The sequence below is a fragment of the Anolis sagrei genome, chromosome 7 (assembly GCF_037176765.1).
Source record: "Anolis sagrei isolate rAnoSag1 chromosome 7, rAnoSag1.mat, whole genome shotgun sequence".
NCBI classification, from domain to species: domain Eukaryota; kingdom Metazoa; phylum Chordata; class Lepidosauria; order Squamata; family Dactyloidae; genus Anolis; species Anolis sagrei.
In genome coordinates, this window is record NC_090027.1 from 43221247 (window position 1) to 43233716 (window position 12470).

Genomic DNA, 12470 nt, shown 5'->3' on the forward strand with positions numbered 1-12470 from the left:
AGTGATTTTATGTGCCTGTTTGTTTCCCCTCTGTTGTTTTGCTGTTGTGATTTTTGAGTCCTTTAATACTGGTAGCCAGATTTTGTTCATTTTCATGGTTTCTTCCTTTATGTTGAAATTGTCCACATGCTTGTGGATTTCAATGGCTTCTCTGTGTAGTCTAACATGGTGGTTGTGAGAGTCATTCCACAGATATATAAACCCATATTCCCAATTCCAACAGACCTCACTACCTCTGAGGATGCTTGCCATAAATGCAGGCGAAACATCAGGAGAAAAATTGCCTCCAGAACATGGCCATATAGCCCGGAAAAACCTACAACAACCCATAGATCAAATGCTCTAGTAAAAAGCCAGGTCTTAAGTGCTAGAGTAAAAGGCCCTAAGTCACGCATGGCTCTCATATAGGGAGGCAAGGAATTCCATAAGGCAGGGGCAGAAATAGAAAAAGCCCATCTGCGTCTGGTACTTTCCAAATGCACTTCTCTAGGACCCAGTATCTAGAGTAAGTTGTGTTGGGAAGGACGTGGCGACCTCTGGTGATGGAAGAAGGAGAGATGGTCTCTAAGATAGGATGGACCCTGGCCATATAAAGTTTTAAAGGTCAGGACTAGCATCTTATACAGACCACGATAATCAACTGGAAGCCAATTTAGATGTCGCAGCACTGGTGTTATATGGCATTTCATAGGCGATTTTGGAGTAACCTGGCTGCAGCATTTTGAACAATACAGAACTTTCGGGTCGTAGACATAGGAAGGCCAACATACAAGGTGTTACAGTAGTCCAGCCTAGATGTGACCGTGGCATGGATGACTGTTACCAGAGCCTCATCCGACAGGTAGGATGCCAATTGCCTCGCTTGTCGTAGATGGAAAAAGGCCTGTTTGCTGGCAGCAGCGACCTGAGCCTCCATTGTCAGCTAGGAATCCAAAACAACACCTAAGTTCTTAACGACATTCTATGCTGATGATCATGCCATTACCACTCAAGCAGGGAGCTTTGAGATGGTAGAACAGAAGCTCTCTGAAGCTCTAGGTGCTCTTACTGCCTATTACAGGGAAAACCAACTGATCCCTCATCCATCTAAAACACAGACATGTGCTTTTCATCTCAAGAACAGACAAGCATCCCGAGCTCTGAGGATTATTCCCTGGGAAGGAAGGAATCCCACTGGAGTATTGCAACACACCCAAATACCTGGGAGTCACTCTGACCGTGCTCTGACCTACAAGAAGCACTGCCTGAACATCAAGCAAAAAGTGGGCGCTAGAAACAACATCATACGAAAGCTGACTGGCACAACCAGGGGATCACAACCAGACACAGTGACGACATCTGCCCTTGCCCTATGCTACTCTGCTGCTGAGTATGCATGCCCAGTGTGGAACACATCTCACCACACTAAAACAGTAGATGTGGCTCTTAATGAGACATGCCGCATTATCACGGGGTGTCTGCGCCCTACACCACTGAAGAAATTACACTGCTTAGCCGGTATTGCACCACCTGACATCCGCCGGGAAGTAGCAGCCAATAGTGAAAGGACCAAGGCAGAGACATCTCCAGCTCATCCCCTGTCTGGGTATCAGCCAGCACATCAACGACTTAAATTAAGACATAGTTTTCTTAGATCTACAGAGACACTCGCTGGAACACCCCAGCAAGCGAGAGTCCAAAAGTGGCAGGCCCAAACCCAGCATCTCAATCCATGGGTGATACCAGATGAGAGACTCCCCCCTGGGCACACAGAAGACTGGGCGACTTGGAAGGCGCTGAACAGACTGCGCTCTGGCACCACGAGATGCAGAGCCAACCTTAAGAAATGGGGCCACAAAGTGGAATCCTCGGCATGCGAGTGCGGAGAAGAACAAACCCCTGACCACCTGGTACAATGCACCCTGAGCCCCGTCACATGCACAAGGGAGGACCTTCTTGCGGCAACACCAGAGGCACTCCAAGTGACCAGATACTGGTCAAAGGACATTTAACCAACTACCAAATTTGCAAAATCTGTGGGTTTTTTTCTTTTTCATTTTAATCTGTGTGTTTGTTTTGCTCTGTTAGAATTGCAATACAATGGTATGGTTGCTGATGACACGATAAATAAATAAAAATTACAACATTCACACCTGCCTCAAACAGGCAAGAGTTCTTTCTCCCACCCTGGACATTATTCCACAGGTATGTAAGCCCCATTTTCCTAGTTTTCAGCAGATGTCAAAACCTCCAAGTCTTCCCCGTTCCAGTGAGATCAATTTGGAAATGTTACTTTTGTGTTCAAACAAGTAACTTTCCAAGCTCTGGGTGAGATTTATTATATTTCTACTGACACCACAGCAAGTGGGTTGTAGCCAGGTAAGAGTGGAAAAGGTATCAGATCGAATCCCCGCAGAGTTGTTATAGATGCTTCAGAGTAAAATAGAGGAATGGTCCTGTACAGCCACGTCTAATGTTTCTTTTGAAGATTCACAATCCAGACTCCAACATTAGTTGCAGAAATCCTTATACTGCTTCTAAAAACAGAGCCTCCCTTGCATTTGGCAAGACAACTTCTTCTCTTTTCCAGAGGCCAATGGGGCAATTTCACCTTCAACCCCCCTCCTTCCTCCACCCAACGTGAGCCAGGTCCGGTGCTGACCCTGCGGCTCCGGCCCATTAGTCTTGTTCGGACAGCCAATTAAAGCCCTCTGAGGCCTCCTCTGGGCAGCCTCCCAAGAGCCACATGGATGCCCTCCAAAGAGGCGGGGCCTCGCTTGGGGTGGGCCCTCAGATTCCCCCTTCTCCGCCCTCCGCCAACATCCCCCCCCCCAAGAAAGAGCCAGAGGAGCCCTTGAAATAGAAACAAGATTTTATTCCATGTTCTCTTTGTTCCCTTCTCGGGTTGTGAGACACAACACAGACAAATAATAATAATTAAGAAGAATAATAATAAGAATAATAAGAATACTGCAGAGGTCCTCGACCACAAGGGAAGGGTCTTCGGAAGAGGGCCAGAGGTCAGGGTCACGACATTTGCACAGCTGGCCCCGGAACGGCTGCTCACCAACGGCACACGACGACGACGAGGGGCACATGACAGACAGGCCACGAGGCAACGTGGGGCGTGAAAGGGAGGGGGCACAAAGCCAAAGCGTGGGGGCAGCTGCGCCTTTGAGGGAAGGAGGGGTGGCACCTGGAAGCCACTGGAGAAGTGGTGCCCTGGGATTTGTCTAGCACAGCCCACACCCAAAGCAGGGGCTAGGGCTGCCTTCCTTCCTTCCTTCCTTCCTTCCTTCCTTCCTTCCTTCCTTCCTTCCTTCCTTCCTTCCCTTCCTTCCTTCACCATAGGACAGGCATGGGCAAACTTGGGCCCTTCTGGTAGGTATTTTGGACTTCAAACCCCACCATTCCTTTCCCCCCTCAGCCATTTAAGCTTAACTGAAAAGAGTCAGTAGGCTGAAGCCTGTTAGAGTCAGCGAGCAAAAGCTAGTGTCATCTTGGGAAACGAGAGGTAAACCTCAGTGTGAGAGAAGCCTCGTGTGAGAAAGCTCCAGTGTAAAGGCTGCTGTGTGGAAAGCGACTATGTATTTGTTTCTTTGTGTTATAGAAACCTTATTTTTGTAAATAGTGCAACCATATTCTGAAAGGAAAGGGCCTGAGGCTGTTAGGAATCGTGGGAGTTGAACTTTCATCCTGAGGAGTGAGAGGTAAACCTCAGTGTGAAAGAAGCCCCTAATGAGAAAGCTCTAGTGTGAAGGCTGCTGGGTGGAAAAGTACTATGTATGTGTTTATTTTGTTTATGGAAACCTTATTATTGTAAATAGTGCAACCATATTATTAAAGGAAAGGGCCTGAGGCTGTTAGGAATGGTGGGAGTTGAAGTCTAAAACTTTCATCCTGAGGAGTGAGAGGTAAACCTCAGTGTGAGAGAAGCCCCAAGTGAGAAAGCTCTAGTGTGAAGGGTGCTGTGTGGAAAAGTACTATGTATGTGTTTATTTCGTTTATGGAAACCTTATTATTGTAAGTAGTGCAACCATATTATGAAAGGAAAGGGCCCGAGGCTGTTAGGAATGGTGGGAGTTGAATTCTAAAACTGTCATCCTGAGGAGTGAGAGGCAAACCTCAGTGTGAAAGAAGCCCCCAGTCAGAAAGCTCTAGTGTGAAGCCTGCTGTGCGGAAAAGTACTATGTATGTGTTTATTTCGTTTATGGAAACCTTGTTATTGTAAATAGTGCAACCATATTATTAAAGGAAAGGGCCTGAGGCTGTTAGGAATGGTGGGAGTTGGAGTCTAAAACTTTCATCCTGAGGAGTGAGAGGCAAACCTCAGTGTGAGAGAAGCCCCCAGTGAGAAAGCTCTAGTGAGAAAGCTGCTGTATGGAAAATTACTATGTATGTGTTTATTTCGTTTATGGAAACCTTATTATTGTAAATAGTGCAACCATATTATTAAAGGAAAGGGCCTGAGGATGTTAGGAATGAGGAGTGAGAGGTAAACCTCAGTGTGAGAGAAGCCCCCAGTGAGAAAGCTCTAGTGTGAATGCTGCTGTGTGGAAAACTACTATGTATTTGTTTATGTCGTTTATAGAAACCTTATTATTGTAAATAGTGCAACCATATTATGAAAGGAAAGAGCCCGAGGCTGTTAGGAATTGTGGGATTTGAAATCTAAAACACCTGGAAGGCCCAAGTTTGCCCGTGCCAACCATAGCGTCTGCTCTGTTCTCGTGGAGGTTTTGCAAAGCACTCTGGGAAAACACTCTGCAAAACAGGGCAATATTGCCAATAGCTGGATGTGAAGAGAATGGGGCTGGGGGCACCAGACCCACCTGAACACCTTCAGTGAGGGAGGGTCTTCCCCTTCCCAGATCTGTCTTGAGCCAGAAGGGAAGAGACCCCCATTTGGGTGGGAAGGGTCTCTGTGCTGGGCCTTGCAAAGGATGAGACCCCAGGTGGAAGTTCCAGAACACCCTCCCTTCTTCTGGAGAAACCCTTTGCCCTTCCTTCCTTCCTTCCTTCCTTCCTTCCTTCCTTCCTTCCTTCCTTCCTCTCCTCCAAGGGCAGCGCACCACCACCATGTCACAAGGGCACAAGGCTGGCAAGGAGCGACAGACTCACACGACGACAGCAAAGTGGAGGCCACAATCACCACGGATGAACATCACAGGGCGGACAGCACTGGCGTGGGGAGGGAGGGGAGAGGAGGGGGCGCTGTTCCGTGGGGAGGGGGCACACTGAGAGAGAGGGGCGATGCGAGGCAGGGAGCGGTCTGCCCCCCCTGCGCCTCCGCAGCACCGCTCTCCTCCACGTGGCGGGGCATCGGGGGCAAGGGGTCCGTGAGTCCGTCGCTGGGTCTCTTGGTCTGGATAGAGAGAGGAGGGGAGCAGAGGCAGTTATGGGGGGGCCCCTCCCTGCAATTGGAAACCCCAATGGTCCAAAGTAAGGGCTTCCCCTCCAACCACAAGGGGCAGGGGACCCCAAGTGTAGGCCCATCGGCACAAATGCTAACTCCGACACAGGAGGGCATGCCAACGCAAGGCTGCCTCGTCCCACCAAGGAAGGAAGTAGTGGGGGTCCCCAATGAGGGGGTGGGCAGCTCACCTCATGGCTTGTGTTCAGTTCTCGGCTTTTTGTGCTCCGGTGGCTGCAAAGACAAGATGAATGAGGAAGGGCTGTGCGTGCCAGTGCTGCCCACCCTCCATCCTTGAAGCCTCAGACCTCTCCAATTCATGGGGAGGGGTTCATTCCTGAGGGATACACTGCCCCCCACCCTGCTCCCCTCCCTCTTACCATTGGAGGCAATCAGATTCTCCCCTGGTGCCTCTGCATCTCCAGGAGCCCTGCACAGAGAGAGAGAGAGGGAGAGAGAGGGAGAGAGACCCCAGGTCATAAGAAAAGGTGGACTAGGTAAAGGTAAAGGTTTCCTCTTGACATTAAGCTCTGACTCTGACACTCATCTCCATTTTTAAGCTGAAGAGCTGGCGTTGTCCCTAGCCACCTCCAAGGTCATGTGGACTGCATGGAGCGCCATTACCTTCCCGTATAAGAGGTACCTCTTGATCACTCACATTTGAATGTTATCGAACTGCTAAGTTGGCAGAAGCTGGGGCTAACAGTGGGAGCTCACTCCGCTCCCCAGATTCAAATTGCCGAACTTTTGGAAAGCAAGTTTCGCAGCTCGGTGGTTTAACCTGCTGTGCCACCCGCTGCACCACGAAGTCATATAACCCAGAATATCAAGGCAGATCCACAATATCTGCTTTGAACTGGATTGTCTGAGTCCACACTGCCATGTAATCTGGTTCAATGTGGATTTTATGCAGCTGTGTGGAAGAGGCCAGTGTCCTTTCGAACTCATATCAGTGTAGAAAAGTAGAGGAAAAAGAGAACAATAAGGCTATAGTGTGGGGTGGGAATCAATGATAACATGCCATCACAGCCAGAAATGAAAGGAGAAGCCTTTGCCTTTGCCTGTGTGTTGGTGTCTCATTGTAACAAGACATTGAATGTTTGCCTGTGTCTGCTTCTATATTGTAATCCGCTCTGAGTACCCATCGAAAGAAAGGTGGAATATCAATCTATTATTATTATTATTATTATTATTATTATTATTATTATTTATCAGTTGCCCCCTGGTGGCGCAGTGGGTTAACCCACTGAGATGCTGAACTTGCTGACCGAAAGGTTGGTGGTTCAAATCTGGAGAGCAGAACGAGCTCCCACTGTTAGCTCCAGCTTCTGCCAACCTAGCAATTCTAAAACATGTGGCACTACATGAAACACCATTACCTTCCCACCAGAGTGGTACCTATTGTTCTATTCACATTTGTATGTTTTCAAACTCCTAGGTTGACAGAAGCTGGGGCTAACAGCAGGAGCTCATCCCGCTTCCCGGATTCCAACCTGCGATCTTTTAATCAGCAAGTTCAGCAGCTCAGCGGATTAACCCATTGTGCCACTGGGGGGGGGGTACTATTCTTGTGCAAACCCACTCCCCCAGTAACTGGACAGCAGGCTAATGGCCCTTCCGCACCCTGGACAACGGTCATGAAGGGAAGATGGAGTCCAAGTGGAGTCCAAGTATGCCGGGACTGTGGCGCAGCTGGTTGAGAGTCAGCTGCATTAAGATCACTACTGACCGAAAGGTCATGAGTTCAAAGCCAGCCCGGGTCAGAGTGAGCTTCTGACCATTTGTGTAGCTTGCTGTCGACCTTTGCAGCCCAAAAGACAGTTGCATTTGTCCTGGGCCTGGTCCTGTTCAACATCTTTATTAATGACTTAGATGAAGGGCTAGAAGGCATGATCATCAAGTTTGCAGACGGGACCAAATTGGGAGAGATAGCCAATACTCCAGAGGACAGGAGCAGGATTCAAAACGGTCTTGACAAATTAGAGAGATGGGCCGAAACTAACAAAATGAAGTTCAACAGTGACAAATGCAAGATACTCCACTTTGGCAGGAAAAACGAAATGCAAAGATACAGAATGGGGGACAATGCCTGGCTTGAGAGCAGTAAGTGTGAAAAAGATCTTGGAGTCCTCGTGGACAACAAGTTAAACATGAGCCAACAATGTGATGCGGCGGCACAAAAAGCCAATGGGATTTTGGCCTGTGTCAAGAGGAGCCTAGTGTCTAGATCCAGGGAAGTCATGCTCCCCATGCTCTATTCTGCCTTGGTTAGACCACACCTGGGATATTGTGTCCAATTCTGGGCACCACAATTCAAGAGAGATGTTGACAAGCTGGAATGTGTCCAGAGGAGGGTGACTAAAATGATCAGGGGTCTGGAGAACAAGCCCTATGAGGAGTGGCTTAAGGAGCTGGGCATGTTTAGCCTGAAGAAGAGAAGGCTGAGAGGAGATATGATGAGGGCCATGTATAAATATGTGAGAGGAAGCCACAGGGAGGAGGAGGGAGCAAGCTTGTTTTCTGCTTCCTTGGAGAGAGACTAGGACGCAATGGAACAATGGCTTCAAACTACAAGAGAGGAGATTCCATCTGAACACGAGGAAGAACTTCCTGAATGTGAGAGCTGTTCAGCAGTGGAACTCTCTGCCCCGGAGTGTGGTGGAGGCTCCTTCTTTGGAAGCTTTTAAACAGAGGCTGGATGGCCATCTATCAGGGGTGCTTTGAATGCAATATTTCTGCTTCTTGGCAGTATGGGGTTGGACTGGATGGCCCAGGAGGTCTCTTCCAACTCTTTGATTCTATGATTCCTTGATTAAGTAGGAAATTTAGGTAACGCTCATGCAGGGAGGCTAATTTAACTATTTATGATGCCTTAAAATCTCCAACAAGTGTGCAAAGAATGAGGAAGTACTTCATCAGTGTCACAAATGGACAGTGAAGCGACAGCTCCCTGGTGGCCAGGATACCCTCATGAAGCTGGAATGTTAAATAGCCTCTGTGTGTCTGTCTATATATGTTGTGTGTCTACGGCATTGAACGTTTGCCATGTATACGTGCATTGTGATCCGCTCTGAGGCCCCTGCGGGGTGAGAAGGGTGGAATAGAAATACTGTAAATAAATAAATAAATAAATAAGTGAGGCCACCCCACACAATCCCGCCCCACTCACCTTGGCTTTTGGTTGAAGCTGCACTTACACCGTCTGCCTGGAAAAGAAAGCATGAAAGCAATGAACCCCCAGGTCGGCGACTTCTTGCTCCCCTCATGATGACATGATGGCAACAGTCTTGGACAGCAATGGCTCCCAAAGTGACCCATTTAAGGTGGAATCGGGTGTCAAACAGGGATGTGTTATTGCCCCAACTCTATTCTCCATCTTCATCGCTATGATACTTCACCGTGTTGATGGGAAGCTTCCCACCGGAGTGGAAATCATCTATCGGACAGATGGCAAGCTGTTTAACCTCAGCAGACTGAAAGCTGTTATAGAACTCCAGTATGCTAATGACAATGTCATCTGTGCGCATACAGAAGAAGATCTACAAGCCACTCTAAACACCTTCGCAGAAGCATACACGAAGCTTGGCCTGTCACTGAACATCGAGAAAACCAAAGTGCTTTTCCAGCAGACACCAGCCATCCCCTCCCCAATGCCAGAGATACAGCTTAATGGTGTAACATTAGAAAATGTTGACCATTTCCGCTCCCTTGGCAGCCACCTCTCCACCAAAGTCAACATAGACACCGAAATACAACACCGCCTGAGCTCTGCGAGTGCAGCATTTTCCCGAATGAAGCAGAGAGTGTTTGAGGACCGGGACATCCGTAGGGAGACCAAGGTGCTTGTCTATAAAGCTATTGTCCTCCCAACCCTGCTATACACCTGTGAGACGTAGGCTATCTACAGACGTCACATGCAATTCCTGGAACAATTCCATCAGCAAATATCCTGCAAATATCTTGGGAAGACAAGCGGCCAAACGTCAGCGTGCTAGAAGAAGCAAAGACCACCAGCATTGAAGCAATGGTCCTCCGCCATCAACTCTGCTGGACCGGCCACGTTGTCCGGATGCCTGACCACTGTCTCCCAAAGCAGTTGCTCTACTCTGAACTTAAGAACGGAAAACGGAATGTTGGTGGACAGGAAAAGAGATTTAAAGATGGCCTCAAAGCCAACCTTAAAAACTTTAGCATAGACACGGCAAAGAGAACTGGGAAGCCCTGGCCCTTGACCGCTCCAGCTGGAGGTCAGCTGTGACAAGCAGTGCTGCAGAATTCAAGGAGGCACGAGTGGAGGGTGAAAGAGAGAAACGTGCCAGGAGGAAGGCGCGTCAAGCCAACCCCGACCGGGACCGCCTTCCACCTGGAAACCAATGCCTTCACTGTGGGAGAAGATGAGGGTCAAGCATAGGGCTCCACAGCCACCTACAAACCCACAAAAATAGTCATCAAGGAAGACCATCTTACTCGTCCAATGAGGAATCGCCTAAGTAAGTAAGTAAGTAAAGTAAGCTCCCCTCACCCCAATTTGGGCAAGGGCTGCTCCTGGATAATGGGCAATGGGACCTCCCCCATTGAGGCCACAAGTGTCCATGCTTGCAGCCCTGCCTCCACCCAAAGCACCCCCTTTCCCAGCACCAGGCTCTCTTACTCAGGATGAGCAGGATCCCAACGGTGAAGAAGACCACGGCAAAGACCAGGCCGCCGATCCGGAGGGTCTGGTAGTCTGAGGGAGAGAAGGGCAAGGGGTGAGGGTGGGCAGGGAGCCCCTCCAGGCCCAGACACACCATGCCCCTTCCCCCCAGTGGGCAGCAGGAGCTCACCATAGTTGAAGGGGTCCTTCTCCTTTTCTTGGTCAGCAACTGGAAAGAGCAAAGAGAGGGACAAAGTGGGATCAGGTCACTCCGGCATGGGACCAGTTCGGGCTTCAGGAGGGGGCTAAAAGCATGTTTTGACATACCTGGGGGTCTCCTTATGTGGCCAAGACAACAAAACATAGCCCCTCTTTTGACTACCAAGGTAGGGATCGGAAGCCTGGGAAAGCCTCAGAACAGGCATGGGCCAACTTGGTCGCTCCCTCCCTCCAGTTGCTTTGGACTTCAATTCCCACAATCCGTAACAGCCTCAGACCCCTTCCTTTTCCCCCTCAGCCATTTAAGCTTAACTGAAAAGAAGTAGTAGGCTGAAGCCTGTTAGAGTTAGTGGGCAAAAGCTAGTGCTGTCCTGAGGAGTGTGAGATAAACCTCAGTGTGAGAGAAGACTCATGTAAGAAAGCTCCAGTGTGAAGGCTGCTGTGTGTGAAGCTACTATGTATTTGTTTATTTGTGTTAAAGGTAAAGGTTTTCCCCTGACGTGAAGTCCAGTCGTGTCTGACTCTGGGGGGTGGTGCTCATTTCCATTTCTAAGCCAAACAGCCAGCATTGTTTCTAGACACCTCCAAGGTCATGTGGCCACTGGCCTGACTGCATGGAGCACCATTACCTTCCTGCCGGAGCGGTACCTATTGATCTACTCACATGTGCATGTTTTTAAAATGCTAGGTTGGCAGAAGCTGGGGCTGACAGTGGAAGCTCATGCCACTCCCCGGATTCGAACCTGTGACCTTTTCAGTCAACAAGCTCAGCAGTTCAGCGCTTTAAGTCACTGTGCCAACGGGGGCTCCTGTGTTATTTGTGTTATGGAAACCTTATTTTTGTAAATAGTGCAACCATATTATTAAAGGAAAGGGCCTGAAGGTGTTAGGAATGGTGGGAGTTGGAGTCCAAAACACCTGGAGGGCTCAAGTTTGCCAGTGCTGTCTCAGAAGGACCACCTCAGGTTGGAGTGGCCACAGAAGGGCCACCAGTGTGAATGGCCCCCTCCTCAAGAAGGGCCTACATCCCCCTCCCATATCCCAACTCAGAAATGACGGAGAGGGGGCTACGTACCATCCGCCAGCATCACTGGGACCAGCAGGGACCAAAGGAAGACGAGGGTCCTTTCCATGTTCGCTGGAAGGAAGGAAGGAAACAGGAGGCATGGGTCACTGCAAGTGTGTTTGTGCGCAGATGCAGATGTGCAAGGGAGCACGAGTGTGCGAGGGAGGGAAACAGACTCCACCTTGGACCCTGCCAGGGGCTTCTGATGATGATGATGATGATGATGATAATAATAATAATAATAATGTATTGTCGAAGGCTTTCATGGCCGGAATCACTGGGTTGTTGTAGGTTTTTTTTTGGGCTATATGGCCATGGTCTAGAGGCATTCTCTCCTGATGTTTCGCCTGCATCCATGGCAAGCATCCTCAGAGGTAGTGAGGTCTGTTGGAACTAGGAAAAAGGGTTTATATATCTGTGGAATGACCAGGGTGGGACAAAGGACTGTTGTCTGCTGGAGCTAGGTGTGAATGTTTTAACTGACCACCTTGATTAGCATATAATGACCTGACAGTGCCTGGAGCAAACTTTTGTTGAGAGGTGATTAGATGTCCCAGATTGTTTCCTCTCTGTTGTTGTGCTGTTGTAATTTTAGAGTTTTTTAATACTGGTAGCCAGACTTTGTTCATTTTCATGGTTTCCTCCTTTCTGTTGAAATTGTCCACATGCTTCTTGTGGATTTCAGTGGCTTCTCTGTGTAGTCTGACATGGTGGTTGTTGGTGTGGTCCAGCATTTCTGTGTTCTCAGATAATATGCTGTGTCCAAGTTGGCTCATCAGGTGCTCTGCTATGGCTGACTTCTCTGGTTAAAGGAGTCTGCAGTGCCTTTCCTGTTCCTTTTATTACCAGTATTTAAAAACTCTAAAATTACAACAGCACAACAACAGGGAGGAAACAAACAAGGACATCTAATCACCTCTCAACAAAGGTTTGCTCCAGGCACTGTCAGGCCATTATATGCTAATCAAGGTGGTCAGTTGAAACATTCACACCTAGCTCCATCAGACAAGAGTCCTTTGTCCCACCCTGGTCATTCCACAGATATATAAACCCTTTTTCCTACTTCCAACAGACCTCACTACCTCTGAGGATGCTTGCCATAGATGCAGGCAAAACGTCAGGAGAGAATGCCTCTAGACCATGGCCATATAGCCCGAAAA

The 12470-nt window shown here is 48.8% G+C and overlaps 1 protein-coding gene across 1 annotated transcript in view; it reads right to left on the minus strand.

Moving 5' to 3' along the window:
* Positions 1-2833: 2833 nt before the first annotated feature.
* Positions 2834-12470, minus strand: part of LOC132782387 (FXYD domain-containing ion transport regulator 6-like) — a 30278-nt gene continuing 20641 nt past the window's right edge. The window contains exons 2-8 of the mRNA XM_067470823.1: positions 11320-11382; positions 10216-10254; positions 10044-10118; positions 8562-8598; positions 5773-5822; positions 5584-5626; positions 2834-5344 (exon numbers count right to left, since the gene is read on the minus strand). Of these exons, the coding sequence (XP_067326924.1) occupies positions 5598-5626; positions 5773-5822; positions 8562-8598; positions 10044-10118; positions 10216-10254; positions 11320-11377 (288 nt within the window). The 5' untranslated portion in view covers positions 11378-11382 and the 3' untranslated portion in view covers positions 2834-5344; positions 5584-5597. The remainder of the gene's footprint in view (positions 5345-5583; positions 5627-5772; positions 5823-8561; positions 8599-10043; positions 10119-10215; positions 10255-11319; positions 11383-12470) is intronic.